A 23370-nucleotide genomic window follows, 5' to 3' on the forward strand; every position below is an offset into this window, starting at 1 on the left:
ATAGTTGTTTTAGCATTTTTTCCTCTTTAAGGCATGCCCATCTGACACCAGGCACTTGGGGAATCCCCAACTCCCGTGTTACAGCATGTCCTCTTCTACCCAACTTCTCGGAGCTCTGGGCTGATTCTTCTCTTCCTCTCATGCCACTTTCTCTCTCATCACACTCTCATCAATTGCCATGACTTTGAATATCTTATTCAGGTGGATGGCGCCTACCTACATTTCCATTTCCAGTACTTCTCTGAGTTCCAAGCTACTACCATCTCTCACCAGGTTGGATTAAATGGCTTCTCAGTCTCAACTCTTACCTCTTTAAATCACTTCTCCAGAATACTTTTTCAAAGGTACATCTGTTGTTCAAAACCCTTCAATAACTATATGCCAAGCTATATGAATAAGATCACAGATCCTTACAATGAATAGCCCACCAGGCCTGGCGTAGCCTGACACTGACCTATACCTCCAATCTCATTTAATGCTACTCTTTCCAATACATTTGGCCTGGTTTCAGTTCAAGGAATAAGCAGAGCTCTGTCCTGCCTCAGGGCATTTGCTGTTTAAAACACTCAGTCCCTGCTCTTCCTCTGGCTGACTCTTACCCACTGCCAGGTCTTAGTTAAATGCCACTTTCTCAAAGAGCAATTACCTCATCTCCCTACACCCCAAAATCTAAATTAGAATTCTCACAATTCTCCTGCATTATGTCACAGTTTTCTCTAGACGTATTTATAAGTTTGTATTTATTTGCTTGCTAAAGGATTATTTCCCCCTCTACTGACTCTCTGAGGCGAGGTAGAGTCCATGTCTGTTCATTCATCACTGTATGCTCAATGCTCGCAGCAAACAAGACATGAATAAAATCGTGTATTTGAATGGATGATGGCCTCCTTGAATTTCTGCTGTTTCCCTTCTGTATATACTGCATTTCATCTTATTTAAAATCTAATAATAAGTAATTAATAAGACGACTGTTGTGCTTATTTTCAGATATGGAAATTGAAACTAAAAAAGATTAAGTAGTCACTTCCATTATATTTCCAGGATCAGTTCTAGAGTATTTCTGTTAGAGGCAGACCTCATTTCTTGAATTAAATCTCTTGTACTTTGTCTATTTGCATCTGATACCTAACAAGTCTTTTTAGGCACAGGATTTTCATGTTACTGAGCATCACTATTCCAATTACCTTTAATTTGCCACATCACCAACAACAGAGCACTCCATCATTCCTCTCAATAGAAAGGTGATAAGGCTCTATTTATAAACAAAGAAGAGATATATGATGAACCTTCAAAAGTTGAGAGAAAGATGCAATTAATAGTATGTTCTAAAGCCCATAATTAACTCAGAAATAGATTATTCTTATGTTCAGATAAATTCTGCCCAGGAAGAATATATGAAAAATTTTATCTTACCTTCCATTATTGTTATGACAGATATATTTGAATGAATATAATCATACTATGATCATATCCATTATTTAGTGAAAACTTACTATGATCAAGGCATTAACTAAGAAAGTTGTATGTATAATCACTAATATTAAATTCAACTCTACAGATTAGATATCTTCATTTGATAGGTAACTGAAGCTCAGAGAGCTACAATAACTCTCTAAGGTCACTAAGTTTTTACCAACCAAGTTAACCCTGAGTCTAACCTGCAGTGTAAACTGATTCCATTATGCTACTGAGCACTGGAAAGAGACTTTTAATTGGTCTTTCTGAGTTTTTAGGGATGGGAGAATAAAGGACATATTTTCCTATCATTCAGGTGGTAGAAGATGTAGCAGTAGTAACAATAGCCACTAACATTTACATAGCACTTGTTATGTGCAAATATTGTACTAAGTGCTTTCTGTGCATTCTCTCACTTAATTCTCACAACAATCCCATGGGCAAGGCATTATTGCTTTTATTTAAGAAATGAGAAAACCAAAAATCAGAGGGGTCACATGAAAATTAAATCTAGTTTTTCAGATCCCACTGTTCATACTCTTTAACACCACCAACAAAAATTGTAGTTAAAAGACACATGACATTTTCTTTTTAAAAAAAATATATTTTATTGATTTTTTTGCAGAGAGGAAGGGAGAGAGATAGTTAGAAACATCAATGAGAGAGAAACATTGATCAGCTGCCTCCTGCACACCTCCTACTGGGGATGTGCCCGCAACCACAGTACATGCCCTTGACAGGAATCAAACCTGAGACCTTTCGGTCTGCAGGCCGACACTCTATCCACTAAGCCAAACCGGTTAGGGTGACACATGACATTTTCCACCAGTCCAGCGGTGCTAAGTATATTCACACTGTTGTGCAATTTCATTATCCTGCTTTATTTTCCCATGGGAACTTTTAATACTTCATCCATTTACCTGTGCCTGCAATCATTATACATCTCTCTTTATTAGAATGCAAGCTTCATGACAGCAGAAATTTTTATCTTCAAGGAAGTCTTTACACAGAGAAAAAAGTGCCTGATAAAACAGTAGTTGTTCAGCCCAGCCAGTGTGGCTCAGTGGTTGAGTATTGACCTATGAACCAGGAGGTCATGGCTCGATTCTTGGTCAGGGCACATGCCCAGGTTCCAGACTCAATCTCCAGTAGGGGGTGTGCAGAAAGCAGCCAGTCAATGATTCTCTCTTATCATTGACATTTCTATCTATCCCTCTTCTCCCTTCCTCTCTGAAATCAATAAAAATATATTAAAAAACAAAACAGTATTTGCTCACTACTTGTTGGATGAAGAATAAGGCATGTCAAGTGCCATATGGCGTGTGTTTAGGCACACATTACTCTTTTTTAACTGGTATTACTGGAGAATGTTGGTAATCATATGGAACATTCACAATAGATATGGAAACTTCGGACTTGGAGTTGGTAATGAGCTAAAGTACTACTAATAATGAAACAAAAGTTACTCTTGTTCCAATCTGAAGTTACGGACCAGTATGAAAGATAATGCCTGGTTATTAAAGGCTCAGGACTTTTTAGGCTTCAAACATGACCCTTAAAAAGGATAAGTTATTAATTCAATCACTCAACTGATCAACGAGCACTGTCCATTAAAGGAAAAAATGGTGTTTCAGAGCAGCCCAATACCCTCCTGGTGACCTCAGCCAAAATACAAACTGGAAACCATAGAAAATACCAAGTGAGAGACTAGAGGTGACCCAAATGCAGGAAAATAGTTAACCACGCCTGCCCTTCGATTATCAAGCAGACATGCTAATTTCATTTCTGTGGTGCCAAGTATATTTTAGTAAAGAAATTTAGTTCTTACATGTCAACTCTCCAAAAATAACTGCTCTGTTGTAATAACAAATCAAGAAAACCAATATACTCCAATCATGGAATAGCCTCGAACAACTGTCAAAGCAAAAACTTACTTGTTCCCAAGGTAGGGTATACCACTTCTCATGATGTCTCACACATCAGAGCTCAAATAACTTATGAATAAATTTAGAAACAAGTTAGGCTTAACTTTATCTATTGTTCATTGAATCTTCTAATACCAGAAATTTAGGTAAACTCATGCTCTCATGATCATATTTTTTTGCATGCATAAGGTGATCTCCAAATATTCTGACATGGATTCTTATGAATTTTTCAGAGATCCCTGAAATTTCCAGAAAAACAGATAGAGCTGAATTCTCCAATATAATTTGTTTTCAGAAATTAAATCAACTAAGGAAAGAGTTGTATTTCCATTCATACACTGAGTAACATTACTGTTTTTTGGGGGTCTTATCTGGAGAAACTAAAAGTGCTATTTTAAAAACATTTGCAGCTTTGACTATAATCAACTGTAATAATAAGATACCAGCTCAAAAAATTCTTTTCATTTAAACCTCTTTTGTAATACAGCTTTTTAATAACCCTCATAATAGCCGAATTAAAGGACCCCAACAGAAATCATTCATCCCACATAAAACAAACATTGCCTTTTCTTCTTAGCTTTGTTTTACAAGCTACATTATTTCCAGATGACGCTTGAGGGGACTATGGTTTCAAGAATTAGATGTTTAAATAGACAGCTGCTTTCTATTTGCCATGTAAATCAAGGATATATCAAAGAAAATTCCAAATAGTAGACTTCTTTCCTTCCTATTAGGAACTACAAACTAAGGCAGAATGGGAGAAAGAGGGAGAAACAATCAAAATTTGAGCAAACAGAAAATTAAAACAATGGTTTCTTAAATAACAAAGAATTTGAAAAAAATCTCTGCTTTTTTTAAAAAAAATTAGCTCTACACAGTAGCAGGTTAGAATTTTTTTTCCTACAATGAGAATGGGGGGCAGAAGGAAGAAACCGTGATCACTGGTTTTTACAAATTTATCACACACTGCTACTGAATTTAATATGCATGGGTTATTTTTTTCTGTATTCTTTAAACTTCATTTAGAACGTTAATTAATCATTGCCAGATTTCAATGCAAACACATCCTATTTCCTTTTATAAGCCAGAGGAAGCAACATAAAAGTTATTTAAGTATTTTTAATGATAATTAAAAAAAAACTCTTTAGAAGAATATTCTGCCATACTCTGTAAGAAGGGACAAGACAAACTTCCTCTTCGGGAATAAAGAAAGGCCAATATTCTTTCCCTCAATTGAGGTGTGCTTTTTAAGAATGAAGGAGTAATAATAATTACTATTATTATTTTAACAAGAGGGGAGTAAGCCCTCCAACTAAAAACTGTCTTCACAAGCATTCTTAGAAACTCTCTGGAATTCCTCGTTCAGAAGCGCATCCAAAGCCACGTTATAATACAACCAAGAAAACTGGTCTTATGTTTAAGTCAGGCCTGGTTTTTAATTAGGAAAAAAAGGGGCAGGGTGGGTGGGGAGCTTGCTCACTTGCCACAGGCTTTATTTATTTGAATTTTGAAATCAATTGTATTAAAAAACAAACTTCCTGGGACCTAATCAATGTGGGGCTTGGGATCTATTTAAGTTCAAAGCAGTTGTGTTCCTTAGGGGTGTTCACCAACCTTATTCACCATATTCGGCTGTTAGTTTGTTTTTTTACACTAGTTTCTGCATTATAAAAGAACTAGAAAGACCTTGATTTAAATTTCATGATCCTCTATGGAGAACTGGCTGATTCTAGGGCTGGAGCAGGGGAAATACAAGATGAGTTGGAACATCTTGAGGATCTAATAAAAATAAATTAAAAAAGAGAGAAGGAAGAAAGTGAGGGAGGAATAGAAGAAAAAAAAGATAGGTGCATCTTCAAAGGGCAAAGAATACAACTTGAACATTGGGCTTCCAATGGCCCAAGTTGGAATTATGTACCAATGAAATAATAGTCCTGGTTTATAAAACAGGGAATAAAATTAGTATCCAGGAGTCCATACTGATATAAAAAATAACTGTCTAAGTAAAAACGTTGGGGAGAGGTGCAAGTCTCCTTGCAGAACACTTCAATTAATAAAAGTAGGAAAAATCAGACAAACAGAAAATCATTAATAAATCAGTAAAATATGCTGCAGGCAAGACTGATCAAAGGATGCTAAAATATGTGGGGAAATGTTTAAAGAGAAACAGGATCTTATTGGCATAATCTCAAAGGTATCTCCCCAAAATATATAGTAACTCAAAAGGGAAAGCTGGCAAGTTCACAGTGAAGAAACTTGGCAGATGTTACCCTAGTGAGGTGTTCAAGGTAAACACAGGTGAACATCACCAGTAATACCAATATCACGTATACGATTCACTGAGAAGGGCATATCACCTTTGTAGTATCCTTCCCAAAAATGCATACTGTCAGATGAACCCAAGTTGAGGGACATGGTACAAAATAACGGACGAGTACTCTTCTAAAGTCTCAAGGTCATGAAGGGACAAGGAAAGATTAAGGAGACTTGACAACAAAATGCAATGTGGGATCCTGAATTGGATCCTAGAAAAGAGTAAGGGCATTGGTGCCAAAGCTGGCAATATTCAAATGAGATTTGTATTTTAGTTAACAGTATTGTACCAAGGGTAATTTCTTAGTTTTGATAAATGTTCTGTGGTTATATAAGACATTTCTAAAAGAGAAAGGGTATATAAAAATTATTTAAAACTGTTCTGTAAGTCTAAAATTCTCTAAAAATAATGAAAGAGGAAGAAAGAAGGGAGGCTAAAGTAAATTGTGTGTATACTTAAAAAAGATTTCAAGATCTATACCTATGAAGAAGAATATTAATGTAAAAACTACAAAGTTCACTCATTTGTGGAATATAGTGAACAACATAAACTGATGAACAAAAACAGATCCAGAGACAGAGAAGCATGGATCCGACCGTCAAATCTCCGAGGGAAGGTAGGGGAGGGTGGGGGTAAGGGGGAGAGATCAACCAAAGGACTTGTATGTATGCATATAAGCCTAACCAATGGACACAGACACCAGGGGGGTGAGGGCATGAGTGTGAGGGGATGGGTGGAGGGGCAATGGGGAGGATAAGGACACATATGTAATACCTTAATCAATAAAGAAAAAAAACTGTAAAGTTCTACTTTCTTTACCCTTCAGTCTGACTTCCCACAGGTCACCACTATTTAATGGTTTCCTGCACATTATTCTAGAAAAATTAAATGCATATTTTTAAACAGACATGTACATTAACCTACCATAATATGTGCATTTTTAAAAACTGATTTAAGTGTTATATCTTTTCATATAAAGCCATATAGACTTAATTCACTTTTTAAAAAATGGCTGCAGAATATTGTAATGAATGAATATGTACTTTATTCAGTGTCCTATTGATGGGTATTTTACTTGTTCCCATTTTTTTTTCTTTTTGCTCTCAAACGAGGCTGAAAAATACACATACCTTTGTATAACTGCGTATCTAATTGACTAGGAGTTTCTAAAGTGGAGTCACTCTACAAGAAACATGTTTTTCTTCCTTGAAAATATTAAGTTTTTCAAAGTATAGGATTTATTTTCCTACATTTACCCTCATGCCATAATGCCAGCCAAGCTGATGTCTATCTGCTATTACATTCAACAAATAGTACTTGTTTTTTCTCATGCTCCAAGTACTACCATTTTTTTTAGACTATTTAAGAAAAAAATTTTTTTTTTTAATTTCAGAGAGGAAGGGAGAGGAAGAAAGAAATAGAAACATCAATGATGAGAGAGAATCATTGATCAGCTGCCTCCTGCACGCCCCCCACTGGGGATCGAACCCACACCCCGGGCATGTGCCTTTGACTGGAATTGAACCCAGGACCTTTCAGTCCACAGGCCAACACTCTATCCACTGAGCCAAACCAGTTAGGGCCAAGTACTACCCTTTTCTTAAATGGCTTCCTCAAGATAAAATTCACATACCATAGACTTCACTGAATTAAGATGTACAATTCAATGGTTTTTAGTACATTCACAGAGTTGCACAACTACCCCTACAATCTAATTTTAAAACATTTTCATCATCCCCAAAAGAAAACCTGTACCCATTAGCACTCACTCCCTACCCCAAACCATCTACTATTTATCTCTGTAAGATTTGCCTATTGGCCTCTTGTTACTGGCTTCTTTCACTTAGCATGGTTTCAAGGTTTATCCATTTGAAGCATGCATCATACTTCATTACTGTTAGTATATGTGCTGCTGAGTGAGCATATTTCATTCCTTTTTATTGTTGAATAATATTCCATTGTATGGATGTACCACCTTTTATTTATCCACGGACCCGTGTAGACATTTGGGGTGTTGCCATTTGGGGGCTATTATGAATAACGGTGCTATGAACATTCACATTTTTGCATGGACATCATGTTCTCAGTTCCTTAGGGGTATTTATGACCATATGCTGAGCCATATGGTTATTCTTTGTTTAGTCTTTTGAGAAACTGCAAATTGTTTTCCAAAGCAGCTGCATAATTTTACATTCTCACCAGCAGTTATATGAGGATTCTAATGTCTCCACACCCTCACGTGTGATTCTCTGCCTTTCTGATTACTTACTGTCATCCCAGTGGGTGGGAACTTCGCTATGGTTTTGGTTTGCGTTTCCCTGATGGCTGATGATGTTGAGCACCTTCTGGTGTACTTACTGTCACTTGTATGTCGTCTTCGGAGAAATGTCTATTCAGGCCCTTTGTCCATATTTTTTAGTGTAGTAAAAGCTTTATTGCCGCTTTGCATCACAGTTCAACATGCCCAGTTTGCCTTCCATGAGATGATTTTAAGACCTCAGGATCTCCCTCCCACTGGATTTCCCGCATCTAGATAGCAGATGATGAGGGGAAGGGAAGTGTAGAAGATGGTGCAGTGGTTACAGCACTTCCACCTACATTCCCCCACTGAGAGCTAGTCAGACATTCCCCTTTGCACCCTCTTCCTCCCCCTCCCTCCCCCCCAGACCCCCCCCCCCCCCCCCCGTCAAGATGCAAGGGTGTTGGAAAATGTTGCTTAGCTTTGTAATAAGGAAAGGAAATGGGCTTTTCTGATTCTGGCTCTTGCTCGTTCTGGCTTGTGCCTTTGCATTTCATTGCTTGGAATGAAATGGGAGCGTGTGTCCTAAGGAAAGATTAAAAAATCCTTTGATGATCAAAGGGCAATAAATACAATTTGGTCCCGTATGGTTCCACCTAGAATACAAGTTAGATTCTTCTAATCTCATATGGTTGCTAAGGTGATGGTTAGAAATTAGGAAAACAAAGCTTATATGACATTGTGACAATATTCATAATTAAAAACCATGCTTATAGTTTAATAAGCAAGTAGGACTCATTATTTTCCTTTTATTTTCTATATTGAGGTTCTATTGTATATGACCAGAGTTTTGAAAAAAAATGTTGAAAGAGTCTTCTTTAACAATCCTCTGTCCCTTTAGTCACTGAATTAAATTTTATGAAACCCTGATATAAAGACACTGAACCTTAGCCAAGTCAACTGAACTTCACTTGCTTCCTAAACACCTTTACCGCCCCATCGAGCCTGCAGAGCCAGCCATGACTCTCTGCAGTGGGCATTCTTTCGCCCCACAGAGGACCTGAGTGCAATAGTATTTCCCTTAAGCAGCCAGGGCATTTCCTTCTTATCTACAACTTGGTGGAAGGCTTGAGGTTTCCCCTGACACATTCACGCAAACATGGTTGTACTAGAGTAATAATACTAATGTTTTTGTAACTGTTATTTGCTTTCTATGTTGTTACCCAATTGGCTTGTGAATTATACAGTATAATGAAAATAAACATTTTCTTAATAAACTCAGAAACCTCTAGGTAGACTGAAAGTACTCTATGTACTACTTATTTTAAGCACTTATTCAAAATCTGTGCTAATATAGTTTATCCAATCCTGGTGTAGAAAGTATACATCAGGGAACCCACGGCTGCTTTAGACCCTTTCATTTTTCCATTTTATCACCAGGACACAGAATTTTATGCGGTTGTTGGTTAGCAAAGACACTTAAGTAAAATTTCTGGGGAAGAAGAGGGAGGAACATGTTTTATTTCCCAGTTAATGACCAATTTAAAAGAGAATGACAATGAAAACATGGTTTCAAAGGTGTAAAACACTTATTCATAGCGTTTGAGCAATGGGAATGGTGAATAAAAACACACACTGAGTTATCACAAAAGAAAACATACGGCAGTGCTAACTTTTAAGGTTGCTGTTTCCTTCACCTTCAGATCAGTGGCAGGAGGAGTGACTCAGCTATCATCACTAGTACTGAATCAGTGGTACCCACCCTCTTTAATTAACTTGGAGGAAAGGCAGCAAATTCGAGTTCATATTAAAATTAGGACTGTTAATGACAGATTCCAAATGGAATTTTCCCAGTATTTCCAGGAAGCAGATGCTTTAAGAAATTCATGTTTACTTAGTGAAAATTTCATGCAAGAAGAAAATAGTCAGTGACTTTAAAAACTGTGATGTTCAATAGGAGAATTCATATGTCTGTTGAAGTTCAACATCCCTTCGTTGCACCATCACCTCCATAATTGGCAAATACTATGAAATATAACCCATTTTCTCAAAGAAATATCATTTTATGGATTCTTATTCGAGGAGAATGCTGCTAGGGCAATCTCAAGAGTGTATACATTTTTTGTGTGTGGAATAACAACAGAGAAATACTACGTAAATCAAATGATAATTGTACAAAAGATTTATAGATGAACCAAATTCAAACTCCTAATAAACACAATCCCCACTGCCACTCGGACCTTTATGGGTTTCCAAGCAGCCATTAAGAAGAACAGTTTTCTTATAACAAGTCATGGCAAGGATAGAAGTAAGTGAGCTATTATACTAATTTTTTAAAAGTTGAGAATACTCAACTAACAGGAAAATCTTAAAAGATAAATGTTTTGTGTGTGAGAGAGAAGTACTTTGGAATTATAATCTTAATACCTTAATGGGATGACAGATCCTATCACATACACACATACACACACACACACACACACACAAATAAATAAATGAGAAGAAAAATAGCCCCAGTCAGGCTGTGGCTGCACACAGCTATCTCTGTTTATCAGCGACTGCTATCCGGACTGGGTGCTGTTCCCACAGTCTCGTATCAGCACAACCATTTAGAAATGAAACAAACCACAGGAAACAAGCAAAACAACTCTCTGGCTGTCTGGTATGCATCGCCACTTCAAAATCAGAATCTAAAAATTCTCTCATAAAGTTTCTAAATATCAACCCACTAGGTTGTTGTCTGGGGATTCAGAGAGGTCCTATTAGATAGAGCTTGATGAACTACTTCTGTGGTTTGTGACAAGATAATTTTTAGCATCCTCCACTACGCCATGCTCCAAAATACGAGAAATGTCACAGATAGTGGCACTGCCCTATCTGTGAACTCATAATGCATTCTCCTTCCTATTACTATATAACGATTCCATCCTCGCCCTTAAGGACGAGGTCAGGTGGTATCATGTTCTTCATCTTTAAAGTGGAAGAACCAAGGCAGATGTTCCTGCTGTTCTCTGCTGACATGGCTGACAGGACTAGAGCAGCACCTGACCTGGGCAGAGCCAATTAGAGTCTCTTTCCCAGGACTTTGAAGACTCTGGTCAGTGGACACACACAAAGACATGTTATGGCTCAGGAGGTGGAAGAGTGCCGGGGTTCTTGTTCCAGCATCAAGAAGGGTTCAGGAATCTGGAGAAGGCTGTGCGTAGATGACATAGGAATCCAGAGACTATAAAGAATCCGGAGACGAGATATAATTTTGAAAGGTATTGGGGGTCAGAGGAGCTTAGCTAAAGGAGCTAAGATCTAAGGTCCTAAAGGTCTTAGGTTCTCTCCGTCCCCAGGACCCCATACTTTTTTATTAACACAACTTGTCCTGAGGCGAGGCAGAGATATACACTTCAAAGGGTCAGTGTTTGGTATAGAGTCCATTGTCAGAATGGGGGAATTAGCCTACAGCTATTCAGGTGTTTGGCCAGTAGGAGGCAATAACATGTAGATTAAGATGCCTTTTAGCTGTATGGCAGCAGCAATCAGTTTCCTATTCAGGTTTGGGGAAATGCCTTTCGCCATTCCCAACAGGTGACTACATGTGTGACTCAACCCTGTTGAGTCCCCAAGTCTCATCAACCTTTTGATGAAACTCTTGAAATTATGACATGCTGGAATTGGTCTCCGGCAGAAGAGGAAGGGTTGGGGTTGCTATTTCAGTCAGCAAATGGAGAGGCCTAGCCTGGAGTGAGCAGAAGAATAAAAGTGAAGCAAAAAGCAGCAGAGAACAGAAACGAAATGACCGCAGAAAGACAGTATATTCTTGAATCCAACCGCTTTTCAGGTTCTCGTACTGTATGAAATCCATGTTTAGTGAGAAACCTTTGCATACTTCCTATAAAAACCCTCCTTTTATTTTCTGTAATTCATTTGAGAGGGTTTCTTGATTAAGGTAATAAGAGTTCTACTTATGAAAAACCATTGGTTTAGGTTGACTTTCCTCAACCATTTGTTAGTAATCATTAAAATTGTTTCCCTTGACTTAAGATGTCGCTCCTTTATTTGTGCATTGGAGATTTCACTGGCAGATCTTGAGAAGAGAGAGGTCCTGTTATTTATACATTTAGCAATGAAAGGAAAGCTTTTTATTGACAAAGTAAAGGTAACTACTTACATAATCTGGTAGAGGAACATCATTGGAACTTAGCGAGCCTCTCAAGGACTGTGTAGCTTGTTCCAGAACTTTGTTGTGTTTTTTAGACAGCAAGGAGAACAAACTGAAAAAAATAAAACAGAGACTCCAATTATATTAAAACAACCAAATATCTCCTTTGCTAGGTCTTACATGGAATTATATAGTTCCACAGAATGTCAATCATTCTAAAACACACTTGTAAGGATTCTTTTTTTCATGCCTGTGTTAATAGCAGGATTAACAATACTATTGATAGAACAAAAATTAAGTGAGAAGAATGTTTAAAGTATAAGGGTTCTAAAGTATAAAAAAAATGACAAGTTAAAATTATATTTCAAACATGGAAGAAATTTTCATAAGATTACTATAATGGGAAAAACAGTAGACAAACATTTAGAAAACCTGGGTTATGGAATGACTCTATGAGTAACTCACAGTGTAATTTATTACAAGTCACATGAACTTGTTTTATCTCAATTTTCTCATCTTTCATTTAACTGTGTTGGATTAGATTATTTCTTTAATATAATAGAGTCTATGGTTTAATTTTATAGCTTTATATTTTTATTTCTCAAAAAGAATAACCTTAAATATGCATATTATAAGATTTCTGCCTCTGACAATGATGAACTACCTAGTACTGAATAACTCTCTTGTCGTAAACAACTAAGAAACTGGACAACATATATGAAATAACTGTTTTCAGATGTTGTACATCTGAAGTGCAAGATTCTGACCCTAAAAGAAGAGAGACCTATATATGGTGAGTTTCTGCCTAGAGGAACATTCCAGACTGTAGTTCAGAATAGTGGGACCCAAATAGTACACTCAATAATATTGTGCTGAGCTGATAAGACAGATATATGAATTTGAGGCTGCTGCGGCAGCTGGAATTTGCAGGGCAGATTATTGGATGGGAGAGAAATACAAGAGAAAGGTCCAGAAATCTGCCAAAGGCTCTTCCTTAGTGTTTGCTAAATGCTAAGCTGTATAGTACAGAGAAAACCCCCCACAAGGTGTGGCGGTTAAACAACTACCCAGGAACTGAAACCTGCACAGAGATTTTTGGAAGTCCCAAAAGACTGAGGGATACTTGAGTTCCCACCAGCCAGAGTGGATAAAACTAACTGAACATGGGCATTCAGTTGAATTCTCAGAAAGACCATACTTTAGAAGCAGAGTACATCTAACCCAGAGTAATAATTACTGTATTCTAAAATTTACCCTAATAAATCTAAAAAGATCAATTTTCAAAGGATAAAGCTAATTTACATTAAATATAAATGGCTAAACACTCCAATGAGATGGCAGAGATTGTCAAACTGGATAATAAGCAAGACCTAATTACATGCTGTTTACAAGAGTAACAGTTGTAAATTTAAAGATACAGGTAAGTTAACATTAAAACAATATAAAAATGATATAAACACTAGTCATAAGAAAGCTGGAGTGGTTCTATTAATATTAGACATGGTAGGTTTCAGGACAAGAATATTATTACAGATAGAAAGATTTTATAATGATAAAAAAGCCAATTCACCAAGAAGACAAAACAATCCTGAATGCTTCAAGTATACATAACTATGTGCTTATGATATTAAATCTACTATAGCTAATGAGTAAAGAGTTCCTCGTTGGGCTAGATGACAACTTAAAAATATAGGCAAATCTGATTCCATGTATTTTTCCATATAAATTTGAGGTATAATTTGTAGTATTTTTTTTAAATGTCAAAAACATTACTCTAGTACGTCTTAGTGATATCCTGCTAATAAAATGTTACTTTGAATATCTTTTTAGGAAAATCCCTAACTATTTAAGATGGTTTAAATGGGATATTCACTGAAGACAAGGTTACTGGGCATTCTTTCCAGATTAAGTTTTAACATTATCAAGAAAAAATTCTTTAAACACTGATTGGTAATGCTGGCTGTTATACAAAGCAAATTAACAGAGGCAAGAAACTTCTGTAAATCTATACCTAAATACAGTTAGAAGAAAAATAATTAGGTGAAATAATTACTGAATGAATAAGTGTGAAATTGTATACTGATTAAAACTAAGCATATGTCTAAGAGACAGATTTCTTTGAAATGGAATAGTCTAGCAAAGTTTCATGAAGGCATTAGATCTTAAATAGAATCTTGAAGGAAAAAGATTTGTGCAAGAGAAAAGGCATTTCTAAATAGAAGGCAAAGCACAGAGGCAAACTGGAAAGTAAGAAGAGTGGGCTGAGAATGCTATCTAAAGAAGTGGGAAACAAGATCCAACCAATTAGGGTATGTGCATTTTTTGCAATCATTTTATTTTTCTGGGTCTTCGCCATTTGAAGTTAGTCTTGCTTTGCTTTGTTTTTCCTTTTTGGAGTTAAAAGTAAATACTGTACTTTCTACTCAAGCCCGTTCCTATGACCCATTGGTAACCACTGGTAATGTTAGCAGTTTATTGTATATGATTCTAGAAATGTTATATGCATCAAGAATTAATGAATACGGTCCATTTACATCCATCTTTTTATTCCACAAAATATAAACTGTTTTGTACCTGCACTTTTTCTACTTAACAATATATTCCTTAATTCAGTCAACAAACAATTATTTAGTGCGAGTTACTTAATATAAAATATGGATATACCATAATTTGACCTGTTCACTATCAATCAGTATAATGTTCCCAGTTTTTTGTATTACAAATAGCACTGCAATGAATGCCCTTGTACACAATTTTTAGTATACTAGAGGGGAGAGACTATTCCTTGAAGTAAAAACTGCTGATTAAAAGAATTACTGAACATAATACTGAAGTGCATTCGGGGGTATATATTTTTTAATGTACAAATTATTTTAAAGGTGATGGAAGTAAAAAGGTAAAAGTAAATTAGGATAGTGTATGATGCAAATTTACATGGAAATGTATAAAGAGGGAAATCAGTAAGAGTCTTCTAATTGGTTTCAATACATTTCTTGGAATAAATGAAATTTCAGAAGTTTTTGAGACAAATAACTTTGGTGGTCAGTTGTAGCATAGTATTTGGCAAGACTCAGGCATAAATGGACGCCCAAACAAAAAAGGGAAAGCAATAAATATACCTGGAATTGAATTTCTCCTGGTTAATGTAACTAAATAAGGAAGACATAGAAGGAAAATGGAAAGATGACTAACTTTAAAAACAATGTTACAGTAATTATGATGAGTGAAAATATTTTTAAAATAACAGCTAAAATACATGACTTGTCAATGTATGACCTGGTAGTTATAACAAAAACACAGGTGAGTGAAAAAAGAGAATCTATCATTAAGCTTAAAGACAATTTTATTTTTCACAGTCATTCATGCAAATTTTTTGTTTTTAACTTTAAAGTAAGTCAGTGGGAAAATATCTAATAAGTAAAAGGATTATTAAACAGATTTTTCTAATTTTGACTAAATTTGGTCAGAAATGCTATTTAGTAAGAATGACCTAAGTAAATTAAAACCTTGGTAATTTAATTTATCTCAAAAGAAAAACTATCCCTAATTTTGAGTTACTTTTCATACATCTTTCACAGGTAATACATTTTAGAAAACCCAACAAACTAAATATGCCTCCTTTCCCATGTCTAAAGACATAAACCCAGACCACAGAGAAAGATTTCCTAGCATGAAGTGGTTATCAATGCCCAAGAGAGAGCTGTGAATTCAACTCTAGGTCTTATTAACCTGATTTAACACAACTCTACACAAGCTAAGTTATAACCTTCCTCAGCTAAAACTCCTACATAATAAAATTAACGAAGAAGGGGAAACCAGGATGGAAATATATGGGAATGGGGAACATTTAATAGTGAAACCCCCCCCCCCCGCCCCCCAAACAAGAAAAGGGTTTTGAGATCAAAGTAGGAGCAAACTCAGCATTCCGTTAATGTTTAGTACAATTGTCCAAGCGCATGGCAACATCCCTGCAGCCTCCAGAAATGGATGCAAACATGCACCAAGTCTTGTACTTACAAAACTTGTGCGTCTGCAATAGCAAGATGTCTTGGCTGAAATACTTTCAAAGCATTTTTTTAAGATAGTGCTTTCATAAAACATACTTTTGTTATCTGGAAAATATGTGGAACTCCATAATTCCCAGGGATGCTAGATAAATGAGGTATCACTTAAATAGGATTTTAAAAGCCTCTAATATTTGAAGCTACAGTCCCTTTTAGTTCTGAGCTAAGTCCAAACAACAGAGTTTACTACAGTATCAACCAGAATATTTCTGATATGATAAAATTACAAATGTTTTTAAATTAAAATATATTTAACAATACAGAACATAAACCATAGTGTTCCCCAGGAATAACCATTTTAAAATGTCTTTTTAGAACACAGCTCTATTTAACTACCAATAATTACAGAGGTAAAATTTTATCAGTAGTTGTAAAAATGTCACAATTTCAGGACAAAATTATAGCTCAAATCAAGTTGGGCATAACTTGATAAGAAATAATCTCCTGTCTTTAAAGAACTGTGGTTAATGTTTAACCACATATGACTCCCCAATTTTCCTAAGATCCAGGCATAAATTCATGCTTTGTGCTCCCTCTGCTGGCTCTAAGCTATTTTTTTGTACAAGGCAATCCTATTACAAATGCACCTTACATTTGGGATCTTAAAGATGTATTCCAGCCCTCCACTTTCAGCGTTGAGGAAAAGCAAGACAACCAAGGTGATGCTGAGTGCTGACAGGTAGAATAATCCTCATCTTTTGACTCCTAATCCAGTGCTCCTTCCATTCCATTAGCACCTCAATGTCTTCAGGTACAAAACTACTGTTGAACTATAGCTTGCTACCTGTAGTTACTTAAAGTCTGAAGCTTGGTAGCTCTGAGCCACACACAGGTTTTTCACTGAACTGTCATTACAACTGGTAAGGACACTTGACCAATATTCAGTGCAGACTTAGTAGGCTCAGAGAGTATCCATGATTCTGTCTCTTGGACGGCGCCCAATTAAAATAACGTATTGTAAAATTCCCAGACACACTGAATACTTAAATTTCTCCTAATGTGCTTCTATCATTTGTTTACAAATCATATACCACAAAATTCGCCTTGGAATATACGGCTGCCACACAATATGTCTTCATGTCCGTAAAAACTGTAGTCATCTTGTTGATGATGGTTAAGAGGAGGATGACAAAACCATAGAGCGTGCCTATTACATCCCAAGTACAGGGTTAGGCCTTTACAGAATTACTGTCAAGGGGAATTTGTAAGTAGCATTTCTAGCCATAGTTTACAGAGAAGGAAACGAAGGGAAAGTAGCTTGTTCAAGGTCTATCTGACATCAAAGTGTCTACCATTTAAGCTGTTCCTAACTGCTTTGATATTTTGCTCATTCTTCAACAAGCAAAGAGGGAAGCAGTAAAAGGTGCTCTCTTACCACGAGCACCATCATCCCCACCTCTCGCAAAAAAAGAAAGCTTTCGGCAAAGGATACTTTATTACAAACATGGATCTGTTTAATTTCTTTTAAAAGTTAAGCTAAAGTGGGAAGGGTTAACAATACTTTCCTTACTTTTCGAAGAGTAAGGTACACGACCTATACACACATATGCATTAACCCACAGCATAAGTTAGTATTTAACCAGTTAACTGCCACGCATCCAAAACGGAAACCATCCCCACACGCCACGATATTTTGAATTTTAATATTAAAAATCCGCCACCTGCAGCTATGGACGCTTATGGCATACAAAGGGCTAATTCCAATGGACTTTTATGTAATAACTGTATTTAATTATTTGTCAAGTAGTCTGTGTGCGGAAACCTGAAAACACTAGCTCCAGCCTGATAACAATACTATTTACATAGACACAAACAGTCTGGGATGAAAGAATCTAATCTGTTCAGACCAAAAGTAAATATTTATTAGCTAGGATATACAAGTCTGTCTTTGTGAGGAAGAGACATTTGTTTCTTGATGAAAGATACAACTTGTTATCTAAATCATGGATAATTTTTATTCAAAGTGGAGTTTAAATTCTGTGTTCCTTCTGAAAACAGAAAACCAAAAGCATCAGTGCCTATCTCTGTTCTCTGGTAGCAATGATTTGTTATTCTTATGGAAGGGAATCATGTTCACGTATTTACATAGAAAATAGTGTTAAAATGAACATATTCCTCAATTGCTTATAGGTAACTTATTTGGGCAGCATAGACAACAAATGTCAACATTTTAGAAAAGAGAGAGTAGCCTAGATTAAATCCAGTCTTAAGCAATTTAGGAAAAAAAAGTGACGAATGAATTGATTCTTTAACCTTGCATAATTTAAATAATGTGACCAACTCGTAGCCCAGGGCTCTATAGCTGGCACCATATAATATTTATCGACATTAATAATTTTTTCAACTGAAGTGACAGGTAAAAATAACTTCCTTTTTAATATTATGAAGAAAGGAATTTTGGGTAATGCAGACACACTTGTGCTTAAACACTAGTCCTCCACTAACCACCTGAGGGAACGAACCTGGGCGCTTCACTTCTCTGAGACTGTTTCCTTGGATGCGGTGATGATGACGGTGACAGCTGCTAAATAAAGAGCTGCTGTAATAATTAAATGAGAAAATGAATGTAAACACTCTTAATAGGAAGACTAAGGAAAAGGCCACTGGTCAGTTCCAATTAATTTTTGGCATGTAGGAATATGGGCTCTAGGTTACCAGCTATCCCAGCTCCGAAACGGTTATCTGTTAACAACAAATTCTGACTTTTTAACAATACTGTGCAAACAATACTCAGCTTCTCTCTGGGCTGAGTCTGGACCACCAGCTGCCAGTACAGAGTTTCTATCTGGGAGACTCAGTGGAAACGCCACATGTCATGAAGCTGAGCAAAGCATCTGGAGTCAAGGTGTGGGGGTTAGATGGATGTTCAAGAAGAAAGAGAGGTGCTCTGGCAGGAAAATGCAGAAGTGGTAGTTCAGATGATTTCAGCTCATGGAAAATTGTTTCTCTGGCACACCATGGTTTTGAGATAGCCCAGTACTGTATTTATGGTCCAATTTAAAATCTTTGATTTTTATGTAAATGCCTTTCAATTTAATCCCTGATTCCCCAGGAAGGAGAATATGTTATTCCCTGTCCTATCAGAGACAGACCAGTTGGTTTATAATAGAATCCAGAGTCTCCACAATAACTCACATGTCTGGGATATAATAAAAAATTACTCAACACACAATCTTGGTTAGAGGTGTATTGGCTTTATTGATCTTGGGGAATGAACTTTTGGTTTTATTGATATTCTCTACTGCTCTTCTGTTTTCTATATCACCAACTTCTGCTCTATACTCTTGTCTTTAGTCTTCTTATTTTGGTTTCATTTGCTCTTCATTTTCTAGTTTCTTAAGGAAGAAGCTGAGATAATTGATTTGAGGCCTTTCTTCTTTTCCAATATAGGAATTTCAGGCTATAAATTTCCCCCTAAATACTGCTTTAGTGGCATCCCACATCCTTTGATCTGTTGTATTTTCATTTAGTCTTTGTACCACTGTATTTTATTTGCACAATTAGTCTCTTGTAGATAAATGCCAATCATTCCTACTCTACTAAAACATTATTCTTCATTACAGAAAGCAACGTATTAGGTATTCTGCACTTTTTCAGATAATGTTATAACACCTTCAGGGAAAACAAACACCACAAAGCAGTCTTAATTTCTAGTTCAAGTCTACCACTCTCGATTTTACTTGACACATTATCCACAATGATCGCTTCCTGAACACACCATGCCTTTGCTCATGCTAACCTCCTGGCCTAAACGTCTCTTTCCTACATAAATCTGCCTAGTAAATTTTTACTCACCCTTCAAAATTAGAGAAAACATTGACCACATTTTTCTAGTTAGTTGTATCCATGCTTACTTCCCTCACTAAAATACTAATTTCTTGAGCATGGAATAATTCACTTTTGCCTCCTCAGTACTTAGCATGTATCTGTGTGTTTAAAAGGCCCTCAAAAAATGTTTGTTTAATTGAACTAAATTGACAAGCAGAAGTGATTTGGGATGCAGTGTGTTATGGAATGAATGTGTGTGGACCTCCAAAATTCATATGGTAAAGCTCTTAATCTCTAGTGTGGCTGGATTTCGAGTAAGGAAGAAAGGAAGGCTAAATGAAGTCAAAAGGGTGGGGCCTTGATCCAATAGGATTACTGTCCTTGTAAGAGGCACCAAAGAGCTCCTCCTCTTTCTCCAGGAACATATCAGAAGAGACCACATGAGCACACAGCAAGAAGACAGCTGCTGCAACCCAAGAGGAGAGCCCTTCCTGGACAACAATCCTGCCAGCACCTTCGTCTTGAACTCCCAGTCTCCAGAACTGCGAGAAAATAAATCTCTGCTGTTTACACCACCCAGTCTATGGCATTTTGTTATGGCAGCTCAAAATGTCTAATACACATAAGGATGTGGTTAAGATGAGGTTGCTCCTCTTCCCAACTAGAAGGCAGGTTAGGGTTCTTGGGCCTCCAGAACCAACAATGCAAACGTTCTCTTCTGCTGAAAAATATATATATATTTGCCTTTTCTCCAGAAGGCTGTACTTGAAGAGTATGGCCATTTTGATCTTAGCCATGGCCACCGTAACTCACTTCAAACCAAGAATATTCAACATTTCATAACCCCTTTTATAAGCAAATCAATTCTAAAAGAAAGCTCAGTTCCCTGACGCCTGGGTCACTGAGGCATTAGAGAAGCACAAAGTTTTTTTGCTTTTTAAATACATTTTTATTGATTTTAGAGAGGAAGGGAAAGGGAGAAAGCGATAGAAACATCAATGATGAGAGAGAATCATTGATTGGCTGCCTCCTGTACGCCCCGCCCCCACTGGGGATGGAGCCCACAACCCGGGCATGTGCCCTGACAGGGAATCTAACCGTGACCTCCTGGTTCATGAGTCGACGCTCAGCCACTGAGCCAAGCCAGTAAAGCAAGAAGCACAAATTTTTATTTCATTATAGGAGTAAGGTTGATAGTTACTCCAATAATGTATTATCTTATAGCTATGGAGAACTATCACAGTACTTCTAAAATAACTGTCATTTATTAAAATAAAGATAAAGAAAAATGAAGAGTGCTGGAGAGTGGTTCTGATTTTGGATGGGACAGTAGGAGACAGCTTCACTGAGGAGGTGACATTTAAGCAAAGACCTAAAAAAAGTGAGAATGCGAGTTGTGCGGGTATCTGGGAAAGAGTATTCTAGAAAAAAGAAATAATAAGTACAAGTGGAAAAGCTTGTTCAACTTGAATTATCAACAACAATGTCATGCATCTCTTTAAATGATTATCTAAAACTTGGAAGATCTAAATCATATCATTATTTTTATTTGGCAAGACCCCCACCCCCACTCCTAGAGAAAAAGTAAGTTTCAGCTTTTTTACTTAAAACAGAAAATTAAATGATTACTCTTCAGCCATCAATCTGCGCAGAACAGAAACTGGATTTGAATAACATAATGCTGCTGAAAACATCTTTTAAGACTGACTAGACTGCAAAATGAGAATTACTATATTCAATAATTCAACAATATAACTGCGAAACCTATCTACTTCTGAAAAGTGAGAACTGGTAGATGGAAAGTGAGATGTGAACTGTGTCATATTAAAGCTGGAACGGAAAATAATTTGCTAAACTTATTTCCTTCAGACTGAATTATCACTACAAATAAAAGGCAAAAAGCTGCCAGGAACGCCAGAAAAATTAAAGTACTTATTACTTTAATTTAAATTGAAAACATGCTAACCACCAATAAATAAAGTAATTGTAGTAATCATGGGAAAAATAATAATAGCAGAATTTGGGTACTCAGTATGTGACATTAGCACTGTGTTAAGTGTTATCTTATCATACGTTAGTTATCGCATTTAAACCTGGCCTCAGCCCAGAGGCAGGATTCCCTATTATTGCCACCTTCTTGCTAAAGACCACCAGCTTCTCAGTGGGGAACTAGCACTCAAGCCTAGGCAGCCTGTCTCCACACCGAAGCACCAGGTCACTCTGCCATGAAAACGCCAACGTCTGTAAGTCAACCTTAGTGACGAGTCCCACTAGTCCTGGCCAGAATCTGACACTTAAATATAATTTTATTAACCAATGTCACCCCAATAAATTCAATTAAAAAAAGAATGTTAAAAAATATTACGAAGCCCGGCTGGCATGGCTCAGTGGTTGAGCGTCAACCTAGGAAGCAGGAGGTCACGGTTTGATTCCTGGTCAGGGCACATGTCTGAGTTGTGGGCTCGATCCCCAGTGTGGAGCGTGGAAGAGGCAACCAATCAATGTTTCTTTCTCATTGTTGTTGTTTCTATCTCTCACTCCCTCTCTGAAATCAATAAAAATATATTTTAAAAAATATTATGTATCCCTTTAAAAACTCAGGATTTTAATTTTTCTTCTTTATGAAATGCTAATGAGATCCAAATAATTAATAATAATGGCATAACCATATGCCCAGAATATGTCTTGATTTGGCCAGCAAGTCCCAATTTATGAATTTGTCCCAGTGGAACTATTAAATAGAATCCTGGTTTGAATAATAAATTTTATGGTCACCTAATTAATAATAACTTCATTTTTTATTCTGCCCATTCACTGTCTTTCTTATTAAATGATGGAACATACTAAACTGCTATCACTCTTAGTTTGGGGGTATAAATTCACCACACTTCTAATCAGATTGTTGGTTCTCTCAACATTTAAAGTATAACTTTTCTCCAATGGCTCCACAACTCTCTTCCAATTCGTATGTCTGATCTCATCTCCTCCCACATGCTGTCCCATTCCCCATTCTTTTCTCCTAAATGAACCCTTTGTCTTTCTCGCCTACTCCTGCCTATATCTTCTTTCATGCCACCCCCTTCACTTGGAACAGCCCACTAATCCATCAAATATCTGTCCTCAAATCACTTTTAAAAAGTCACTTTATCAGTGAAGTCTACCTGAGGTCACCCACCCACCCACCTGTCCTATTTATAGAGTGAATCCATCACATCAACCACTGTGAGGCTCAAATTTGAAATGTGTTTGTTGTTACACTGCTGTGAGGTTCACCATATTCAGCACATCGAAAAGAATGTGAATCCTGACAAGCTTTACAATTTAAAAGTAGAACTTAAGATATATCTACAACCAAAGGGAAGGACCATCCAGAGGGATCTAAAAATTATAAACACAACCACTGCTTTCAAATAGTACAGATACAGGGACAAATAGTCAGATGTGGATATTTG

The 23370-nt window shown here is 36.7% G+C and overlaps 1 protein-coding gene across 2 annotated transcripts in view; it reads right to left on the reverse strand.

Annotated features, from left to right (window-relative positions):
* DYM (dymeclin) overlaps nt 1-23370 on the reverse strand; it is a 252328-nt gene that overhangs the window by 59504 nt on the left and 169454 nt on the right. For both annotated transcript variants that reach the window (XM_081097587.1, XM_081097586.1), the window contains one exon: nt 12096-12198. In XM_081097587.1, coding sequence (XP_080953713.1) covers nt 12096-12198 — 103 coding nt within the window. The remainder of the gene's footprint in view (nt 1-12095; nt 12199-23370) is intronic.

This window comes from Myotis nattereri (genome assembly GCF_964212035.1).
Source record: "Myotis nattereri genome assembly, chromosome: 8".
NCBI classification, from domain to species: Eukaryota; Metazoa; Chordata; class Mammalia; order Chiroptera; family Vespertilionidae; genus Myotis; species Myotis nattereri.